This window comes from Hirundo rustica, chromosome 3 (genome assembly GCF_015227805.2).
Source record: "Hirundo rustica isolate bHirRus1 chromosome 3, bHirRus1.pri.v3, whole genome shotgun sequence".
NCBI classification, from domain to species: Eukaryota; Metazoa; Chordata; class Aves; order Passeriformes; family Hirundinidae; genus Hirundo; species Hirundo rustica.
Genome location: NC_053452.1, coordinates 2,376,675 through 2,399,120, shown reverse-complemented (window position 1 = coordinate 2,399,120; position 22,446 = coordinate 2,376,675). Strand labels below are relative to the sequence as shown.

The window sequence follows — 22,446 nt, the reverse complement described above, 5'->3', positions numbered from 1 at the left end:
GTGCCCCGGCCGGGTCCCCGCCAGCGGATAGCAGGGATACTTGTCATATTTGCGGTCGGGGCGCTCTGGCACCCGTCTTTGTGCCGGCCCGGCTTCCCCGGGGAAGCCGCGGGGGCTGCGGGGGCCGGGGCACGCGTGGGCAGCGCGGGGAGCCGGAGCGGGGGAGGAGGAGAGGAGGAGGAGGAGGAGAGGAGAGGAGGAGGAGCAGGAGCGGCAGCAGCAGCCGCGGGGGTTGGGGGGGGCGGGGGAGGAAGGCCGGGGCCGAGGCGGAGCTTTGACGCGGGCCGGAGGGTGAGGAGCTCGCCGGAGCCGCCCCTGTCGTCAGTGCTGGCGGCAAGTGCTGGGAGCCGGGGCTGGCGGTGCCTCCTCCTTCTCCTCCTTCCTCTCCTCCTCCTCCATTGTATAATGCTGCGTGATCGCAGCCGCCGGGGCAGAGCGGAGGCTTAAATCCTCACGCCGCCTGCTCCTGCCTCCTCCTCCTCCTCCTCTCTTCCTCCTCCTCCTCCTCCTTTCCTCCTCCTCCGCATCCCACCCGGCCCCTCCCCGGAGCGGCGCGGCGAGGAGCGACATATGGAGCTGCTCTAGGGCGAGAGTTTCCGACCTCCCCCTCTCCATGCTTTAGTTCTCAGGTGGAGCTGCATGTGGTGAGTGGGGCTGGGGGGCCGCGGGCATCGGGACGGGGCGGGGGGGCTACAGAGGGCGGCGACAGCCCCCCACCCCCTCTGGCTTTGCGAGTCATCTTGTTTTATCTCTACCTTTAAATTGGTGCCCGGGCAGAGGAGCCCGAGGCGGGGATCCTCCCCCTCTCCTCCGGCGGTGGCGGGGGGGGGGGGCGGGGTTCGTGCCGAGATGAGCAGAGGAGGGAGAGCGGCGGAGTTGACCTTAAAATACGCCCCCTCCCCCGCCGATGCGGGGGGGATCCCGAGCCCGAAGCAGGTGCTGCGGGTAGCCGGGATATACTTTTATTTTTTTGGCTTTGCCGGCGCCGGTAGCGCTCTCCGGAGCCGGGCTCCCTCCGACGCCAGGAGAGAGAGCCGCGCCACCGGGGTAAGTTGGCGTGTGCTCCGGGGAGCCCCTGGAGCCGGCGGCTGCAGCCTGGCTCCCTTCTCCCGGCAGAGAGCCTTCAGGGAACCCCGAAAAGTGCGCGCCGTAGTGCCGGGAGAGCTAAAAGGGCCTGGGGGAGACTTTCACTGGGCTGTAGCGAAGCTGACATATGGCTGGGCACGACCCGGCTGGCCCCGCTGCCTGGCCCTTTTCAGGGGTTGGTGTTAGGGCAGGGGATTAGGATTTTTCCCTGAGCAATAGCGCGCATGGGTCTTCCTTGGGAGCACCGCCAGGCGGGGGGGGGGTGGGATGGATTTTGGGAGTAAGGCGGTTCATCTTTTGGAAGCGGCGGCAAAAAATGTGGATTTATTAGGATTTTCTTCGGGGTGGATGAGCGCTTGGGAAGGAAAAAAAAAAAAAAAAAGCTTTCGCGGTGCCACTTTGATTTAGAGCGTTGGCTGCTTTGCTCACATCAGGAGCTGGGAAAAAAAATAAGTTCTTCCTAAGCGTGAAAATAGGAGTACAGTTACCTGCTGTCATTTCTCGCGTTTTGCGAAGCACAGCTGGAAAACCCAGGGCCACTTCGGCTTCTATGGAGGGGCTGGTGTGCTGTCCAGTGGGCCCCTCGGTGGCTGGTTTCCAGCTGCGGGGCAGCTGCGGGTGTAAAATAAAGCGAATCTGCCCATTTTATCTCCATCCGGGGGGTGGGGTGGGAGGCTGTCAGCTTCTTTACCCGAACTTCAGTGCAGCACGCCAGAGCTGTTGCGTGTGGCGGCGTGTGCTCAGACAGAGCCGAGGCTCTCGGGAGCAGGGAAATCCAGGCTTTTTTTCATCTGGTGCAGTCATCGGGGTGACTCTCGCTGCCATCACTGGGTGCTGGATTTGGCCGCTCCAGAACGCAACTATTGCTCGGACTACGGTGGGAGAGGGCTCGGCCGCCCCAACACCGGTGTTGTTATTATGCTTGTGTCTCTCAAATGAGTGAAGACTTGCTGTGTGTGTCAGTTCAAGCAACGTTTCCTACCTCTTTTGATTCTGCTGATTTTAGGCGTGCATCTGCACAAGTGAAGGTTCCCGTGTCTTACGGACTTGTCACAGGGTGCAAAATCGAGAGGGGCGCCTCAGTTTGCATCTAAGGGCACAGGAAGCTTTCACATGGTAAAACAAACGGTAAAAATGAATTGTGCTTTCTTTAAAATGATTGCTGTAGAAATTAGCCGAGTGATTGAGCAGGGGAAATTGAAAGTAGCCCTTTCTGGCATTTTGACGTAATAGGATGGCATCTTTGGGCTCTGATTTAACATACTGAACCAGTAGTGGTGGTGGTAGAGATAGGAGGAGGATTAGGAGTTTGTGCTGCTGGACAGGTATCCAAGAGCTTGTCCTTCGGAATACTTCCATTGTTCAGGCAAGTATTGCAGCATCCAATGTAACAGCTCTAGATATTCCTCCTCTCGTGACCGATCCTGCTTCCATTTAAGTTGGAAGCAGCAACCACCCACTCCTTTTCTGCAGGAACTGGATTGGACTGCTGAGGAACGAAGCTAGACTTTGTGCATATTAAAGCACTTTGATTTTCATGTCAAGCTGATTTCTTTTTCTCTGAAGCTGATTGAAAACAAACAAAAAGAAACTTGATAGCCATAGGTCCTTCGGGTTTTGTCTGTAGATGAAGCAGTCTTAAAGAACATTGAATACATCTGTAGGTGCTGATTTATTAAGAGTTGTAATTGTGTTCCTTTATACACCTGCTCTTTTTAATGGGAAAGATGAAATGAAGAGTTTCGCAGGGGAAATAATAACATAAATATACCAAGCGCTCAAACTGTCTGCCTGAGAGGCATCAAGGACTTTGAGATATGTCCTAATAGCAAGGAAACACTCAAACTTCATATTTGAAATTTATTTTTTTTTTTAGTTTCCATGAAGTACACCAGATTTTATGCAACATCTAATTGGAAAGATTTTGCCATCATTCACACAAGCCGCTTTTAGTTTTTCAATAAACATTTCATTGGGAAAACTTTTTTTTTAGGAACTCTTGACTTTTTTCACACTGATGTAAAGCACTCCTGGCACAGTTCATCTCTGGCAGTGCTAACACTAGACAGGTGATCCAAAGCATTTGTGACTGGTTTTGCTTTTATGTAACATCTTAAAGTGTAATCTGTCAAACAAGGAGGATGCAGTACTTTGAAAATGCGAGTAGTCTTCTGGTGATCTACTTCTTATAAGGGCCAGGTAGCAAGAGAGAGACACCTTCTTTTAACTCAGCTCTTTGGTGGCTCACAAGGAGACGGCTCCAGTTGCAGTGGTTCCTTAACACGCACACGAATCAGTGCCAGAAATAGCAGCTTTCAGTTACCAAGTCCAAAGATCAGGAGTGTTTCAAGGGAGAGAGCAAGGTCCAGCTTCAGAGTAAGCAGGTTGGCACTAAGCACAGATCTTTAGTCTTGATGAATCTTTTGCTAATTAATGGTTTGTGGAAGATGAAATTTGCCAATCTGAGCACGGCGCTCGGTTTCTTCAGGGGTATCTAATTGCGTGTTTTCTGCCACTTCTTTGGATTCCTGAACTTTCATCAGTCAGAGAAACTGCTGTCGTGAAGAGGTGCCTGTTTTTCTCTAAACTGAGAGAGACTCTCAGCACGCGTTACTTCTTCTATTCTTCCATAAACAGAGTCAATTTTTGTGTTTGCTGTAGTGGAGGCTTCAGGTTTGTTCAGCATTACCAGTGCAAACACTATAACAAAAACAAGATAACAATGCTTGGCTGTCCAGCACGAGTGGGGAAGGCAAGGCCCGTAAATGCTGCGCTAACCTTGCTCTTGGGTGTGCTGAAGTGAAGCCCAAACTGAGCTCCAAAGCAAACGTGTGGCTGGGGGGACAGCAGAGGTTTAGTGGGAGAAACAGGCCGGTGTGTGTCCCAGCAGGGTCCCTGCCCTGTCTCCTGGCTGTGCGGGTATTGAGCTGTGTGTTTGCCTCAGCCGTGGCTCCTGGTGATGGTGTCAGATGCTGGGTGTCATCGCCAAGCGGCCAGGAGGAGCTGTGAAGTGCTGCCTGGGACATTCCTCCGGCACAAAGGGGATTTTCGGGGTGGGGAAGACCCGAGTCGAGGGGCATTTCCAAGGGAAAGTTGGGGCAGTCTCCAGGGGCATTGGGTGCAGCCTCATTGCCCTTCAGAAAGGGCTTTAGGCTGTGACTAGGAGCTGGGAAGGCTTGAGAGGGCTGAAGAAACTGTCAAGTCACCAGAGAGCAAGTTTTTGGTTTTCACGTGTCCCTTCTTTGAGGGTGGAGGCTCATCTAGCTCAGGTGAGACAGCAGCCACTGCCACATCAGAGTGACACCGGATTCAGGCTGCTGCAGGGAAATTAAAACCGGGCATTAGGCGAGGTCAGACCACTGTTCTTCAAATGAGGGGCCAAGCTTGGTACCCTCCTCAGCCTTGGTACAGAAAATCAGAGGTGTTGCCACAGAGCGTCAGAAGTTCCCAACCTGTATAACGTGATCAGTGTTTTGAGTACCAGTGGTTTTAAAGACAAATTTCTCCTTAATATCACTCTGGAATCGAGTTTTAAGTGGCATTGGATGACATGAGTCTCAGTCTGTGTAATTATTAGGAGCCAGAACCTGTTTACTCTGCTTTCACACCAGTAAGGTGTGTTGCATTTCAACTGACAGTTTGTTTCCAGTGAAGTTAGAATAAAAATGGAATTCTTAATGTAGTAGAATACAGAAAGAGTTCAAGTGTGGGCTGTTTTCTTTTAATGTTATTTTGAAAACCAAGCAGTATATAGAAGTAGCAGAAAAAAGAAGTTCCCTTTTTCAAGGAGCCCTGAACTGGTGGAAAGAGCTAAACTTGCCCTAATACTTCCTCAGATGTAACAATCAAAACTGTTTTCTTGATCCCAGATTTTCCACCCCACCCCAGAAACCCTTGTACTGTTCGGACCACACGCACACACACCCCCCTTCAATGGAAACGTGACAAATATTGTCTGTTTTCATACAGTTTCTTATAGTAGCCTGTGACATTAGTCTTAAAAACCCCCTCCTGTCATGCCAGGCAGGCAATAAGGTTGAGTGAACTGCTCTAGAGCAAGAACCACCCTTGATTGGAGGCAAACTATGCGGATATATGTTGGGGTGGAGGTTGAAAGGAGCGTGGAGGGCATATTTGAAGCAGACTGTGCAACTGCTGCAGCAGGTCTGACTAGTTTGAGATGCCTAAAGGCAGCTTTGTCTTAACTTCAGGTAGCTGCAAAATGAAGTTTTAAATCCTAATTCAGAAATACATCATCGTCATCTTCCGGTGCCTCCGCACACTTTACTTTTTCACGTCTTTTTTTGCCGGGCTCTCCTTCTCCCTTGGAAAAAAAAACAAAAAGCCTTTCCCTAGGTCCACGTCCACGTGCGTGCATATCATTTGCATGTTTAATTCAAGCGTGCATTCCATCAAGATAGGAGAGCATAGCGTTTGTGCGCAAACCACAGCGTCTTTGCTTTGGACGGCGGCGGTGGCGTTTCGCTGTCTCGCTGCTCTGTGGGCCTCGTGCGAGACGAGCCGCTCTTATTGCAGCACTTTTGGCACGGCCCGATTTGCTGTGTGTCGGGTCTCGTGCCTGCTCCTGGCCCTGTGTCGGTGCACTGCCTTAGGCTTTAGGAGCCTGCGGGGGATTTTGTCCAGGGTACTTCCATGCTGGGCTCCAATAACCTGTTTGGGTTACCCTGCTCCGCCTCACCCCCTTTCCTTTTCCATCTGTTTGGGAACAGCGGGGTAAAACTCTTCCAAACAACCCTTCCGCTTTCCTTCCCTAACTAAAGCGTTCCACGAATAGCTCGTGAATGAATACAAGGGAGAGAATATTTTCTGCGTGTGTGACACACGGTGTCAAGCTTCCTGTCGCTGCTCCGCTTCCCCTTGCTGGCAGGGGGACACACGTGATGTGTGTACGCTTGGACGAGGACTTTTCTTTGAACTGGGGGGGAAAATCAGTGTCATACCATCATGGGTGAGGTGAATGGGTTGTGCCCGACTGAATATGAAATAAAGTTTCGGACGTTCCGTTTCCCGAGTTGTTCTCCTTCTCTGTTTTCCGCTCCCGATTTCCAAAATCTTCATTTGTGGTTAAGTTTCTTTGTTCTGCATTAATTAACTTGTCCTAAACAGGCTTCAAAATACAGACTTAATGTGCATGTTGTCAAAATGTGCTGTTAAAAGGGTGTCTCCATCTAAGTTTAAATGATTTACCTGAAAATGTTTAAATTACTCCACATAGAAGAGACGTGGGTTTTGAAGAACATTGCTTTGGTGTGGCATGTTTTTTTGTGAAATCAAGCAGAATTCCACAAAAAATAGAATCTCTTTTGTCTCTAACTCATCACTATTGCAGGTTGAGAATAGTTCAAGGCTGGCCAAAGTTCCCTTTAATCAGTTTTCAGAAGGCTCCTTTGTAGGACATGGAAACATGTGCTGTATTCCAACAAATGCAAGAGCTTCAGTGCACTGGACTGAAAGGCCAGCAGTTATCATCTTGTCCAACATCATTTTAACACCATCTGAGCAAACTTTCCTGTCAAATTTTAACTACCTTTTTTTTTTTTTTTTTAAATTTTTGTTTTCACTGGCGGTAGAGAAATGTCCAACAACTTTTTCACCTCTTTGAGAGAAACTTGCAGCGTGAGTGGTTTTTTTTTTTCCATAGAATGTATTTGTTTGCACGGTTGCGTTAATTTCATTTAAGCACAAATGTCAGAAACAACTCATGTGCTGTTTAAGCTACTTTCAAAAATGCCAGGGAAACACCTTTCATTTCTCCTAACTCTCAGTCGTGCGAAACTGGTTAGCAAATAAAATCTGCAGGCCAGAAACTGACTTGTCATTGCTGGGATTCGTATGGTGCATTTGCAGTATGTATTTCTTCAGAGGATTTTGTTGTTTGGTTTTTTTTTTTCTTCTCTTTCTCATCTTCTTCCCTCCTGCTTTTCGGTTTGACTGTGATAATTTATTCAACACTCTTTTCAGAGCAATAACCTACTTTTTGGCAAACCATTCAGTTCTTTCAGTAGTGTGGGGGTTCCCTCCCCCCCCATGTGTTTATTAAAGGTCCATGACAAGGGGGAAAAACAAGGTATCTTTGGGGAAAAGACGCTACGCTAGGATTCGAACAAAAAAAACCAATTATGCATCGGTGAGAAAAACTCCCTTACTCTCCACGGAGGGGTCTCGTCTCTCGTGGGTGCAGGCACCATTCTCATTAACCTTTGCAGGAATTGCACAGGTCCGGCGGAGATGGCTCTGCAGCGCTGAGTCCCTGCGTACACTAAAAATACCAGGCAAGCCCGTGACACGTGCGTGCCAACAGAGATGTCTTGTACAATACAACACGACGTTGCCGTAATTCCATTGTTCCCTGCGCCAGTGCAGGGGAGGAGGGATGCGCAGCCGGCCTGGCTATTTCATCATTCTCCCTCGGAGCCTGACCAGTAGCATCTTGTCATTACAGGCATGTAATTTTTAGCAGTGAAAAGAGAGCGTGTGTGTGTGTGTGTGTGTGTGTGTTTTTTCCCAGCCTGTGTCACTTTCTGGTAGCTGCTCTAGGTCTTTCAGATTGTTTTGAATTTCCTTTACAAGCGAGGTGTCTCTTTTTTTTTCAGACAGCGCTCGCGCCGCGCCGGTGCCTGCAGTGGGAAGGAATGGAAGGCAGTCTTGGCTGAATTGGGCCCTGGAGCAGTGCACAGCCATCTTAATTGCTGCTTCTCCACCTCTGGAGGAGATGGCTCTGGCTCTCCCGGTGTGGAGCTGCGTGCTCCGGCTCCAGCGTGGCTCCTTGCCAGCTGACACGGGAATTGGTGGCGTCGTGGTCCTGCCTGTGGGACCGGCACCTCCTGCTTCTGTGCAAGAGGGCCCCGAGTGCTGCACTTGTGGGAAGAAACAGCGGTGTGGAGCAGGAAGGGCTTCTTGGCTGATCCCCAGGGAGGCTTGTGTGTAGGAGCCCTCGCGTATTTTTTGGGTGACAAGGAGCAGAGTGTGCTGAATAATCAGCTAATCACGTAGTAAAGTCAGAGGATCTGGCTCGGTGCTGTGGCTGGTTTGCTTTACTGCAGCTCTGATTTCCTGCTGCTGATGCCCAGGTGTGCAAAGCAGCTCCTGGTCCTTCAGCAGAGTGCTGAGCCCATGTGTTCACAGCACGACAGAACTCAATTCACACTTGGCAGGCCTGGCTGCTTCCCCGACACTGCCACATGGAAACCCAAATTTCAGAACAGCCTCAGCCCAGCTCTTTTGGGTGGCTTTTTGAAGCACAGAGCCCAGCCTAGCTGAACCCCATGGAGGAGGCTCCTGGTGGTGGCTCGGGCACTGTTGTGAGCAGACTGTGTGTGCAGCCATCCTGGGAAAGGCTGTAAAGGAGATTTGGCAGAGAGGTGACCTGAAACGAGGGCAGCTTTGCCATCTTCTGGAAAATCGCTCTCCCCTCCGAAGGTAACCCTAACTAAGCATCTCCTGCTAGTGGGACTCCTCCACCCTGATGTGGCTCAAAGCAGGTGGCTGGTGGTCAGTAGAGAGAGCCCTGTCTGCACCAGGCCTGGGATGGGCTGTGGCAGGGTTGGCGATCACAGGCAGTGTGATTCCTAAAGCTTCCAGTTAAGGACGAGACCAAAAAAGGGCAGGTTGGGGGCTTGTTTGCATCTTCTGGGCACTGTTTTATAAGGAAGCACATGGGAAGTCCTGTCCAAAGCAGAACATGTGAGGATTGACATTTTGGCTTTGAGATCTTTGAAACACAAATTAGTTCTTCTGAGCAATCCAAACCTGTTCTGGGTTTTGTTTGTTTGTTTTGTTTTTTTTTCTACAGTAAAGACAACCGCCTCCCTGTACGTGGATATTGACTAAATGTTTTTGCACCCTGGTGTGTTACCCAGGTATACCCTCCCTCTTGCTTTGCACTGAAGAGGAGTTGTCAGAGCTGCTCAGGGCTTTTGCTCTTGCCTTCAGCCTCACAGTGGTTTGCAGTGTGCCTTGCTGGCTTTCCATGCTCAGAACCTGTGCGGTCTTGTCCACCTTCTGGTTCTGCCAGGGCAGTCTTTAATGCTTTAACAAGCTAACAAGCGCTCCTCTGATTTAAACTTGCATTAACTTCTGCTACCCTGATAGAATTCCTAATATTATAAACACCCTTAATAACATGGCTATAATCTAGAAAACCTGCTGTCCTTTTTCCAAACAATTACTTAATGAGGCAGTAATTTATTCTAAGCTGTATTTATTGGAGCCCGTTCCAGCTTTATCGGACGTACCCCGTTTGCATGCGTGCAGTTAGTCAAAAACATTAAAACTGCTCCACTTCTTCCAGGGGAACATGTAACATTTAGCAAGCTGACAGCATTAGAAACTGTTTCCAATTTAATAGAAGCATATGTTTCCTGCAAGGCTCAACACACTGCAGAGTCAGAGATTGCCTTCGACCGCCGCTTTGCCTTTTTTTAGCGCGGTGGAAAGGAGCCGCGAACCGAAGGCAGAAGTGGAGTTTGTGTTTTTGGCTGTTTTGCAGACATCCTTCTAGCAGGGCTTCGGCGGGCTGCAAGTTTTAAGAAACTCTCCAGAAAGTGGTGTGGGCGGCGCGCGCAGAGCTCCCGCTCCAAATGCAGTTTCTGATCACGAACAAACAGCAAGAGCTTGCTTTGCCCTCTGGGCCTCAAATAGTACAGTATGCAACAAGGGAGAGCAGGCAAGGCACGAGGATGGAAACAGTAGGATCAGATTACAGTTTCAAAATATCGCTGGAACACGTTGGCTGGCGTTACGCTATTGACTGGCTTTATAATTGCATTGCTTATTTGCTGGGGAAGGCTTCACCTTACTTTCTGATTAACGTGGACACTCCTTCGGGGACCTGGGGACTCCAGGCTCTGAGTATCAAAGGCAAACCCCGTGAGACCTGCACAACTTCAGGTGCTTCTCAAATGAGAGTCGGAGCTTCCTCTGTTGTCTCCCGTTTGCCGGAGGTTTCCTTGCACAGTCCCTAACTAAATTCTGCTTAGATTAGCCTCTAACAGTCACCCCCTATGGTTTTCCTTCTTATTTTGATTTAAACTGGAGGGGAGAAAAGGCCCCTGTCAGCTTGCTAGCTGCTCTTCACTCAGTCTTCACTCTGTGTGAAGTGCCTAAAGCAAGGGGCTGAGGCTGTGTTTCTGGAGAAGGAGAAGCTGCCTTTCTTGCTAAATGCAGGAGCGGGGTGCTGAGGAGCTTCACTTGCTTCTCTGTTTTCAGCTGTAAAGCTGAGGTTTGCCCATCCACCACAGGAGATGGGAAGAGTCAGGTCCCTGTAAAATACGTGTGAGAAATACCTGCCACTTACTGCTGGCACTGACAGCCTTGCAGTGAAGACTTGCAAACATTAAAACAATCCCCTGTACTCTCTGGAAGCAGAGAGCTGCCCAGGAGGCCAATTTTTTTTATATACTCTAAAGGAGAGTTTTGTAAGTGCTTATTAAAACTCACTTAGTTTAAAAAAAAAAAAAAAAAAAAAGGCAGCCAGAATTAATGTAAAATGTGTCAGGGAAAACAAACCTTGTAAATACGGAATGTTTGAGCGCTGGCTTTGGAGAGGACAGAAACCCCCTGCACAGCTCCATTCCCTCCACCTCTCTCCGAAGGTTGTGGGATTTGTTTCCTAAGTCACATGTGACACAATTCTTACCAGGCAGCGTTGTCAGGAATCCTCTTCAGGCAGCCAACATGAATGCAGTACACTGTAAAAAGCATGTAATGTAAAAAAACCATGTAAACGTGTAAAAAGCGCATCAGATCCCGAGAAAGCTGCCTAGTGGGGGAAAAAAAAAAAAAAAAAAAAAAAAAAAAAAAAGGAAAAAAAGAGCCCTCCTCCCCTCCACACCCCCCCTCCCATCCCGGTCGGTTCACACCCTGCAGGCCAGCTGCAGCACAGGGAGCGTGGCCGTGCAGCTCTGCATGGAACAGGCTGTCCCCGCTCGCGGGGATGCTGCCGTGCCAGGCTTTAAACACTCCGGTGTCAGCAGATGAAATCCCCAAGGAGGGGTGATTTCCATCGAGCTCTGGCTGTTGCCTCTGAAAGCCCGTGTTGCTTATTTGCTGCAGCCCTGGAGTTAAAGCTGGACACCTGGGCTGTTCAGCTTTTCCCCCTTGTTTTGAGCGAGGCTGGGAGAGGCTGCCAGGTTTATACTGGCCTTCCCCTCTGCTTTTCCTTTGCAACTTGGAATGGAAGGAGGGTGCCAGTGCTCCCAGATGTCTGCGCTTCCACCTGCTGGGGCAGGGTTGCTGTGCCTTGCCAGGATCCTGCAGGCCAAGGAGTGTTGTTCTGTAGTGGCTGAGCCCATGGTCCTGCCCCAAGGGGTCTTCTATAGATGTGTCCACTCTTTCTGTCTGCTGTGCCCTTGGGGATGTGGGATCAGAGACAGGGAGAGAGAGGTTTACTGGTTTGCCTCCCTAGCTCTAGGGGAAAGATACTTTGGTTACAAGTTCAGGTGGTTCCTCAGGCCAGGTCCAGCAGCACTGAAATAGCTCTCAGCACCTCAACCCGCCTCTGTTAGCCCAGAGGATCTGGCCCTTGTATTGCCAGTTGAACGCAGTTGGCATAAAAAGCCTTTTTATTTTGGTCCTGTGGCCATCTGTGCCAAATCCTGATTCTGCTGAAGTCAGTAACAAAACACCCATTGACTACCATTGGGCCAGGACACAACCAAGGGAACCCTCAAGGATGGAGAGTGAAGGATGGAGGAGAGGAAAATTATATTTCACGTGCCAGAAGTGATGCTGAACGCTTCTGTCATTCACTGGATAGGTTCTCCGAGAAAACCCGGTGGGGGTCACTCACATCTGAGGTTTGTGAAACTTAGGGGAATGAAGGGTACAAATTCAGTTCTCTGACTACACTTTGGGGGGGGCTCTCATGGGGAGCTTTTGTGTCGTGGGGTTTTGTTGGGTTTTTTCATGCACACGTGTGAAGTAGCATTTTATTTGAATTCCCCCAAGTTGCCGTTTTCTTCCTGTCTCCTTTTTTGCCCCCCCTGTGGTTTTAATTACCTAAGATTTCAGAAGGGAGCTGGTCCTGCTTTAAACTCCTCTTCTTGCACAAGCCCCTGTGGTTCACACCTGTGTTTCGGTGTTCGGCTGCCTGGAGGGAAATGGTTGCCTGTGGACTCAGGGATTTGATGCTTTTGCCTTTTTGAGCAACGTGGTGTTTGTTCTAAAAGTAACCCCAGCTCTAATAAGCTAATAAGTCCTTTAGACTGACTGAGGGGGTGGCGTAAATCTGTGCGTGGAAATGTGACTTCTTAAAAACCTTTTTCTGCTGTTCCTCTTGGGGTTCAGTTCCTCCTTTTTTTCCTCTTCCTGTCTGTCTCGATGAGCAGGGAGGGCCTAGTAGACTGTGGAATTGATTTCCAAGATGAGCCCTCAGTCTTGAGAGGTATTTTAAACTTAATTGTTCAAAGTCTCTGGGAATTAAAAGTAAAGGTTATTTTTATTGTTGGGTGAGCAAAATCACTTTTCCTCTCATTTTTTATGTATCTGGTGCTTTTCTATGCCAAAAGGAGTGTCCGAAGCACAATCAATAAACACCACAGTGCTCCTCTCACAATCTCCGCGTACCTCTGTCCTCCAGAGAGCAAAGGATTCATCACTAAGTGGGCTCAGAGACACAGGCATTGCACAAGCTCTTCTGTGTTTAATCGATGAGGGTTGACTCCAGAGAACCATCCGCTCCAGGCTGATTATCTCTTCTACTGAGCCCCAACTGCATTTTTTTTTTTTTTTCTCCAGCTCTGTCTGAAGAGCATGCAGAGCCAATAAAAGGAAGCTAAATGACACGCAAATGAGAGGAAAAAAATATACTACTTTTGTTTTTCAATTAAGAAAAGACAACTCCCAAAAAATGCTAGGGTTTCTCTGGCGCTGAGGCGCATGCAATCGCCCTAAATGGGCAAAAAAGCAAGTAGAATCTTTCTCAGCAACAATGGTTTAGCTTTTGGTTCTGGATCTTCCAGAGCTGGAGCCAACTGGTAGATAATATTGGGGAAGATCTCCAAGTAACTTCCCCCGTCCCGTTCCCCAGAAAGAGGCAGGTTTTCCATTTTCTCTCTTCAGCTTTCTGGTTCCACGTACCCAAGAAACATTGAAAACTCACTGGCAGACCAAAACCCTGCAACATCCTTTATTACAACAACAACAAAGTGACGACCAGTCTCAACTCTTAACACCCGGCCTCAAAATAATGTTTAGCAAACGGGTGAAAATGCAGCAGAAATGCATCTGGCTGCTGCTCAGCCAAAATAGATGCGTGAAAGACCTTCCATGAACGTTACCCTTTGCTGCATTTGGGTGGGTTGGGGTTGTCTGGCTGCCCTTGTCACAGCTGTGTGACTTGGCTGGACAACTCTCTTTCGACACGCGGGATGGTGCAGGTTTGTCTCACCTTGTACCGATCTTTGGTCAAGCTGATCTTTCAAGTCTGGCGTTTTTGTTTTCCCAGTAGGAGGGGAAGGCTGGGAAGGCTAGGAGTAAAGTTTTTGAGATGAACAGAACTGATTCAGATTGTAAGCAGTATTGTACAGCATCCTTTTATTATTTTTTTATGTCATTCAGTATCTTAAGACATACAGCACAGATCCCTTTAATGCAGGCGTGAGACAGGTTGGTTGAAGGAGGGAAGAGGTGGCTTGAACTGTAAAGAACAAGCAGGCAACCTTGTCTTAAGCTTCGGTGGTCAGAAACTATGAAATTCCTTTATGAAGAGCCAGAGGAAGGCTTGCAAGCCCCCAAGCACGTCTGGTTTTACCTACTCTATCAGTTGGTCTAAAAAGATACCACCTCCTTGCTTCGCTTGGCATGAATGAAGTGATTTATGGAAACTGGAGGAAAACATTCTTTACAATCCCCACTGGCACGCCACAGGAGAAGGGGATAAAATAAAACTTTATAAAGCCAAGAGTCTAGCAGTGCTTGTTTGAGCCCTCTCCTTGGTGGAATAAAACCCCCACGCTTAGGCTGACGTCCTGCTTTGGTACTTTAGGGGTTAAACCCTCTTCAGAGAGTATTAGTGGGGAAAAAGAAAACTGAAAGTTGTGCTGAAAAGCTAGTAGGTGAGATTCGGACTTGCCAGATCTATTTTATCTTTTAAAAGGGCAAGCTCTGAATCAAGCTACGTGAAGAAGATCGAGTGAGATGCGAAAGCTTGACAGTCACACGTACAGGAAATCTTGAATCGTCTCCGAGCTTCCTGGAAAATGACGTAGTGCGGTTATCGTAGTATTTACTCGGTGATGATCCCATAGTTCTCACTGATCAGCTTTAAAAATGTGCTTGCTACCAGCGCCTCAGTCTTGGGTGGAAATGGGCTCCGGTTGGGTTTGTTGGAAATGCTTGGCAGCGTCACCTGGCAATGATGGATAACTGAGCACAGGGAACGGAGCCTGGGCTGTTTTCTTTATCATGGGGGAAAAGGTTTGCTTTGTGCAGTGAATGTTTTTATACATTCCTGGCAGAGGCTGACAAACTTCAACCTCTTCTAGTCCCCAAGCCATTTAAAAATGTCTTCTTTAAATAGAGCATTGTGGAAGGAGCACTGGTATGTCTTTAGGACAGAGTCTGTCTTTTTTCAGGGGGAGGAGATAGCAGGAAGGGATGAAAAACTCCTAACTCTCCTCCTGACCCCTTGCTGCTTCAAAAACGTGCTGGAATTGGGCAGGGTTTTTAATTCTTGCTAGCCCCATCCTCCCTTTTCTTGTCTGTCTGAAGTGAAAGGAAATGTGTCTACTGTGAACACCGGAATAGCAAAGCCCCCCGCTCGCACCCCAAACCCACGTGCACAGCTCCAGAGCAGTCCATGGAAGCGACACTAGGGAGCAGAGAAAAACCAGACTTGGGCAGAAGTGCTAAATTTCAGAGGTTTTTGTTCACCCGAGATTCCAGGCGCAGGAATTGCTGGTAGCTGGCCAAGGAGCTTGGATGGCAGCCTACCTGTTCCTCAGCTCTGCTCAGCCTTCTCCCTCGCCCCGCCTTTCTTTTTTTTAATTGCATAATATGCTAGAAAATTATCTGGATTTGGGATTTATTTTTAAACAGAAGAGGCTCGCTTCACCCGATCTGGTTTCGGTTTTGCCACCCAAGCAAATGCTTTCTGAAGCTCTTGTAGCGCTGAAATCCTGGCTTCTTTTGCCCCCTCTCCTGCTTCCCAAGGGTCTCCTTGCTCCTAAATGTTGGTCAGTCATTTTTGGTGACGTTGTCCGTCTGCTGAACCGGTGTGCGACCATCAAACTCTGCAGTTGCTCTACGGGCACTAATCCCACTGGGAGGATTGGGAATTGTACTCAAATAAGGAAGGGAAATTTTGCCTCCCAGATGATAGCTGCATAATGTGAGAAGGGTCAGGTCTGGGGAAAAAATCTACATGGCTGTTGTAACTTCTTTCTGTTACCTGTGGCTAGAAAGCCTCTTCCACTTTTTCTTTTCTCTTTAAACAAGGAAGAATTCTTCATGCCAGAAGAGTTTGTTAAACAGAGGGAGGGAGGCAGGAATGAAGAGGGAGCTGCTTGTGGGCATATTAAAAGAGTGAGTGGGTTAGAGCTCCAGCACCTCACCACTCTACCTGGGAAAATGAGAGAGCATAACATGAGGTCGTGCTGCTGTCACAGCACAGCAACTCCTTCGTTCCTCTGTGTTTGGGGCGGGGGGAATCCTTGTGTCACAAAAATAATGGTGACAAAATGAGGTTGGGACTGTGCTGCGTAGAGGAGCATTTCCAAGTGCTCTGAAACATCCTGGAAGAGGTGGCACTGGGGACTAAACTGCCCTACTTAATCTTAGCTCAGGAATTATTTATAATGCGGGGCAACTTTGGTAAAATCCCCTTTATTTCCTTCAAAATCTGCCATCCGACCGGCAGCAGAGCGTAGTGCAGAGAGTGGTCTTGGGGATTAGACTAAAAGACTTGACAGATTTTCTTCTTCATCTGTAATTTATCTAATTCTGAGTATAATAACTGCATTTCCTGCTCTGGTAGTTTAGTCCTTAGGCGATCAGCTAAATAAACCCATGTGTGTATATCCTGGTGTACCAGAGCGCTGCATCTCCCAACTTCACTGGGGAAGTTTCTCTCAAACACACAATTGCTTGAGCCTCACTTCCCTTCCCCCGCGAACACACTTTTGAATAAAAAGAGGAAATTCATTGTGAGAACCTCGGTGCTTTACATTTGTATTCCCAGGCATAGCACTGCCTGGGTCAGGGAATGCAAGGGAACGTTCAGTATGGTGCCTGTGGCTTGTGCTCCCATGGACAGGTATTTGCTTAGTGTAAGGAAGGGGAAATTTGCTGCCAGGCATGCCAGATCTTGGGTATTGTAGGTGCTGTCTGAATTCCTCCTTGGGATTTACCAGCAGGGCCATGCCTAAACGTGGATGGACCAGAGCCCTGCGTCAGGGTGTCACGCTGCTGCGGGCCAAGGCCGAGTTATTGATGGGGACAGATGTGCACTTGCTTTGCTGCCTTCATCGGTCTCCTCTCTTCCCTTGCAGATATATGTTGGGGAAAGGAGGAAAGCGGAAGTTTGACGAGCATGAAGATGGGTTGGAAGGCAAAGTGGTGTCTCCCACTGACGGTCCCTCTAAGGTGTCTTACACCTTACAGCGTCAGACTATCTTCAACATTTCCCTTATGAAACTTTATAACCACAGGCCATTAACCGAGCCAAGCTTGCAAAAGACAGTTTTAATTAACAACATGTTGAGGCGAATCCAGGAAGAACTCAAACAAGAAGGCAGCTTGAGGCCCATGTTTGTGGCCGCTTCGCAGCCTGCCGACCCTCTCAGCGACAACTTCCGCGAGGCGCAGCCGGCGTTCAGCCACCTGGCCTCGCCGCCCCTGCTCCCCGCCGACCTGGTAAGCACTATGCCCCTGGAGTCCTGCCTCACCCCGGCCTCTTTGCTCGAGGACGACACTTTTTGCACTTCCCCGGCTGTCCAGCACGATGGTCCCGCGAAGCCACCACCTCCTGCTCTCCAACCAGTAAAGGACAGCTTCTCCTCAGCCTTGGACGAAATCGAGGAGCTTTGTCCAGCACCTACCTCCGCAGAGGCAGTAGCAGCCGAGTCGGCAGCCGACGACTCTAAAGCCCAGCCCAGCGAGTCCGACATTCACAAGCCCGAGGGGCTCCCGGAGAGCAGAACGGCCGAATCCAAACTCATGGACCCCCTGCCCGGCAACTTTGAGATAACGGCTTCCACAGGTTTCCTCACAGACTTGACCCTGGATGACATTCTGTTCGCTGACATTGACACGTCCATGTATGATTTTGACCCCTGCACGTCCGCCACGGGGGCCGCCTCAAAAATGGCTCCCGTCTCGGCGGACGAGCTCCTAAAAACTCTCGCTCCGTACAGCAGTCAACCAGTAACTCCAAATCAGCCTTTCAAAATGGATCTCACAGAACTGGATCACATCATGGAGGTGCTTGTTGGGTCTTAAAAATATTAAGAAAATATAGCAACTTTTTTTTTTTTTTTTTGGTTGGTTGGTTTTGTTTTTTGTTTTTTTTTTTTGTTTTTTTTTTTTTTTTTTTTTTAATTTAATTTTAAGTACCAGTATATACACTTGGTAGTATTTCCATAGTCCCTCCCAGCCCCGATTCACAGCACTGTGCATGCATCCTTGCTTGCCTTTTTTGAAAAGAAAAGGATCACACTAGTTTTTGCTTCGAGCAGAGTTGGAGTGCCTTCATCCATGTATGACCACTTCTAATGTATTTTTTTTAAAGTGGTTCCTCAAGGAAGACCGAATATCCTGGTATAGGAAAGAATATGTATTGTAGACAATGTTATGTTATTACAAAAAAAGGAAAAAAAAAAAAAAAAAAAAAAGAAAAAAAAAGGAAAAAAAAAAAGGTAAAAGCTAAGCACAAGGATTATGTTGGGGAAAGCTGTAAATTGCATGTGCATACTTGTCTATTTTTTCTATAAGTTTTATTGCAAGAGGTAAAAAATTTTATTATTTAGGTAATCTCAATACCATTTTAGCCCTGTATAGGTTGACTTTAGCAATTCAGCCTTTTGGAGGCATTAACCTGCTCCTCTTTAAGTGTTGCATTTACATGGCTGTTTAGAAACTGCTGCCCAAATTTATTTTATATTTTTGTACAGATTCTGCAGTTTATGGTATTGTTTTTTCTAAAAACAAATGCTGTTTATACACACAAAAAAAAAAATAGCTATTTTGATAGGATTTGCTCACATAGTTCCTGCATAATTCAGATGTACAAGAACCACTTGTACTTTTATACAGAGTTGTAATGTTTTATATGTGTATGGTGCAAAGAGAAAATTGGATCAAATAAGCCTGCAGTCGATTTCCCTGAATGCAAACAAACAAACAAACAAACAAAAAAAAGTGCTTTAAGAAAGGGCCGGGAGCTGCTTCTGTCGGAGTTTCACAAGTGTTTGCTCCCTGCTGTACCCACTGCGCACTACTGTGATTCCCGAAACTCAGAGCCATGTCCTTTTTTCCAACACGTACGTGAAGCAGTTGGCAGGAAACAGTTGTGGAACTTGACGGGCGGAGAGGTCCCTGAGCGCTGCCCCGGCCGCAGCTCCCGCCAGCCTTGCCGGGCCCCCATCCCGCCCGCCCGCGGAGCCTTAACCCGGCCGAGATCGGCACCTCCTCACCCGGAGCTCCCGGGAATGCCGTCAGGGGCAGCGAGGCGCCCGGAGCCTCCCCCGGCGTCGCCCCGACCGACGGGCGCGGGCAGAGAGCGGGGCTGGAAGCGTCCGCTCGCCCTTTCTTGGAGCATTTCTCCTTCCCTCTCCCACCTCACTGTGCTAAGTGCTGAAAAAAGGCAGCTTCAGTATTACCCGCAGTGAAGCTCATCTCCTACCTGCACTGGATGGACTCGCTTCAATATCCGTTGCCGTCGAAACTGGAGCCGGTCGTGCGACACCACTTGGCATCTCGTACAGAGTCGGGATCTTGTATCAACCGTGTTACCTGCTTTACACTTTATAGACCCGTTTTACAAGGAGTATACAGACACAGCTTTCTATGCATGGTCCCTTCCCCCGGAACACCTGAGAAGTCTTCTTACTGCACCAATAGCTGGTTTCGTTTTTGGTTTTGTTTTTTTTGTTGTTTTTTTTTTCCCTAAGTTCGTTGTGGTGTACATTTAATTTAAAAAGAAAAAAAAAAAAAAAGAAAAAAAAAAACAACAACAACAAACTGTTTGCAATGTATCATGCCTATTGCTGAAGTTGCTATGGCATTTTAGTTTTCCAATGGTACTTTAGTTGTTGAGTGCCGGTTACAACCTGTATTGTCGACATGCCTATGGCTTCTTTAGGAATAACTTTTATATTTATTTAAGAAATTTTAAATTATGTTTTACGTCATTTGGCAATATTCAGTCAGTTCTGCTCCCTTCTTGTCATGGACGAAATTGGGTCTTGCCTGCCTTTGAAGGAGGCGGCTTTTTTTTTATAAATTGGCACTTTAAAACAGGCCATATATATTTATTAGTATATAGATAGATAGTAACACAGATATGCACACAGACACAGGATGAGAGCAAAATCCATTTTTGCAATGAAGGAACTCCTAATGGGAATGAAATGCATCACGTACAGCTGCGAAAGGCGCTTCTGGCTCCCACTTCATCCTCCAGGGAGAGACAGGGCTGGGAGAGGAGGGGGGCACTGGCTTTTTCCCAAGCTGAACTCCGTGGAGCCCTGGGGCGCCGGTGGATTTGCAGTCATTTACACGGGCTAAAGAGAAAGGAAGTTACTGCTTCAAAGGGAGAACCGTTGACCAAGTGTAGCTTTAGGGACCAGGGGAGGGTGGGGAGGAAGGGGGCAGCTCCAGCTTGTTCCACAGCAGGAGAACCCACAGCCTTTCTGTCCCTACGCCTCGAGTAGGGAACACAATCCTGCACAAACCTGGAGCAGCACCAGGCTCACACGGCAACTTGGTAGGCACTTGCCTCACCGGGGTTAAAAATTGATTTGCAGGACGCTGGAGCCGCCTGCTTTTTAAGTGTTTACACCTGCGTGAGCACCACCTGCGAGGCAAAAGCTCCCATCGGTGCCCCTCTCAGAGACCCGTGCTGTTCAGGGGAGTCAGCTGGGGTTTTTGTACCGGAGAGCGGGAGCCGAGCTCTGAATCCACTTTGCCACTTTGGGCAGTGTCCGTGGCTCCTCGGTGCTGAAGCGCGTGTCCCGTGGCTGAATCCCTACAGGAATCCCACAGGACAAAAACCTACTTGATTTGTGGGACTCGGCAGAAGGTTGGGAAGGCTGGTGCGGGCCTGGGTGGGAAGGGCTGAGCTGTGGCTTTCCCCCCTGCAGTCACGCATGGAATTTCTCTGAGACCTACACCAGGGATGGAGATTGACATTAACGTGCAATGAAGTGACAAGATGGGAGCAGAATAAGAGAGCTTTGGATTTGAAGTGATTTTTTTTTTTTCTTAAATTATTTATTCTTTTTTTTTTTTTTCCTTCTTCTGTAAATATATTTATTTTATTGTGAAGCTAACAACATCTGGATTGTAACATGTACAGAATGTATGGTAGGAATGTATCCTCTTGTAGGAATGTAAATCTGTATGAAAAAGGGTATGGGAGCCAGATTCAGAGAGAATTAATTGAGTTCCAGCCGCGATATGCATGGATCACAGGATTATTTTTTTCCTTCCCTACACTCTTTTTCTAACATGGGTCTGGTTGTTTGAAATATGCAAAAAAAGGCATGGAGGAGGGACAGGTTTGCGTTCAAAATTAGTCCTAATCAGGCTCCTACCCCCACTGGCTTCTTGAGAGGGGCCTCCCTTGGCACGCTACTGGAATCTGCCACTGAAGGCAGGAGCGAATGCAATCATCTCCATCGCGCAGGCCTGGGAAAGGTTTAGAAAAGATGATTTCTTTTTTTTTTTTTTTTTACTTATTTTTTTTAACCGCGCATGCGAGGCCCAGCAGAAACCCCTGGACGCCCACAGAAGGGGGCAGGATGTTCCCTCCAGCCCCAGGGCCGCGTCCTTGCTCGGAGGCGGGCGGGACCCTCAGGCTCCGTGTCTGAGCAGCTTCTCCGGAGCCCGGCGGGACCTGGGAGCCAAGGAAGTGGAAGATCCCTCTTGGGGAGAGCAACGCCGCCGTCTGAAGCAATCACTGTCGGGAGAAATTTCGGACCTTGTGCAAGGTAATTGGGTTTTTCCTCGACGCCGCGTGTGTGGTAAGAGCCTGGGTCGTTTTAAACTGATGGTTTTGAATCCGAAGTTTACACTTTATGACCGTTAAATTGAGTAAATCGCAATGGGTCCTCGTCTGACAAATGGTTTCATTCATTCTGGCGTGTTTTGAACTTTTTGTTCTTGTTACAGGGTTTCTTTTGGTTTGGTTTTGTTGTTTTGGGTTTTTTTTCCTCCCCTCAACCCCCCCAGTCAGGCTTCAGTATCCTGCTTCTGTGCAAGTTGCTTTGAATATTCTATTAATTAATGAGACTGAACATTTTAAAATAAATTCCTTCTTTTTTTAAGCACTTTTTTTTTTTCTTTTTTCTGAAAATAAGCCTAATGCAAGTTCTGGAACCTCTTTAAAAACACAAATTGCAGATAAAAAAAATCCCAACCTCAACTCCTATCTAGTTCTGAGCGTATTCCATACTATTGCCTACAAAGGCCAAGATTCTGGAAAAGGTGTAAATAGTGTGACATGTTCAGTGCATGGTTGTTTGAACAGGGCTTGTTATTGTAAAAAAAAAAATAAATAAAAATTAAAAAAAAAGGAAAAAAAAAGAAAAAAAATGGAAAAAAAAAAGAAAAAAAGGCTGTATTTCCCCTTCCCCTCCCACAGACCTTAGAGCTGTGCCTTTTCTATGCAATATTACAGACATCTGAAACCAGATTACTGTATTCACATGTAGGTATGGGCTGTAATCAAAAATACAATTGGACAAATGTACATGGAAATGAGCAGTCTTACTTTTGTAGTTTTATATTATACAATAAACAATTAAAATAAATTCTGGCTTCGTTCTTTCCCTCCACGAAAGAGGGCGGCCAGGGGGAAGACGAGACCCCGGTGTGAGGGCTGCAGGAGGAGGGGTGGGAGGAGGCAAGGGGCAGGGGAGGGACAGCCCGGTGTGACCCCGCTCCACCTGACAGAACAAGAGAAACATCGCTTTGTGAGAGGCCTCTTCCTGCCCTGAGGCTTCTGTGCTCCCCGGCACAGAGAGGTGCCCGTGGTGGCCCTTCCCCTGTGCCGAGGGATGCTCGGCTCCGCCGAGGTGGGAGCGGAGCCGGAGCGGGACCTGCCCACGGAACGCACTGTCCTTCAGGCTATTAAATCCCAGCAGGAAACATCTGATACCTTAATCCACCGCTGCATTTATC

The 22,446-nt window shown here is 48.2% G+C and overlaps 1 protein-coding gene across 8 annotated transcripts in view; it reads left to right on the top strand.

Annotated features, from left to right (window-relative positions):
• The window catches only part of SERTAD2 (SERTA domain containing 2), a 78,520-nt gene extending 56,444 nt beyond the window's left edge, over window positions 1-22,076 (top strand). For 3 of the 8 annotated variants that reach the window (XM_040059207.2, XM_040059205.2, XM_040059206.2), the window contains one exon: window positions 16,596-22,076. In XM_040059207.2, coding sequence (XP_039915141.1) covers window positions 16,600-17,544 — 945 coding nt within the window. In that variant the 5' untranslated portion in view covers window positions 16,596-16,599 and the 3' untranslated portion in view covers window positions 17,545-22,076. Of the gene's footprint in view, window positions 1-270; window positions 645-843; window positions 1,048-7,313; window positions 7,554-7,704; window positions 10,793-16,595 lie in introns of those variants that run through there. The other 5 variants (XR_005699999.2, XM_040059208.2, XM_058419890.1 and 2 more) reach the window with 5 other exon arrangements.
• The last annotated feature ends 370 nt before the right edge of the window (window positions 22,077-22,446 follow it).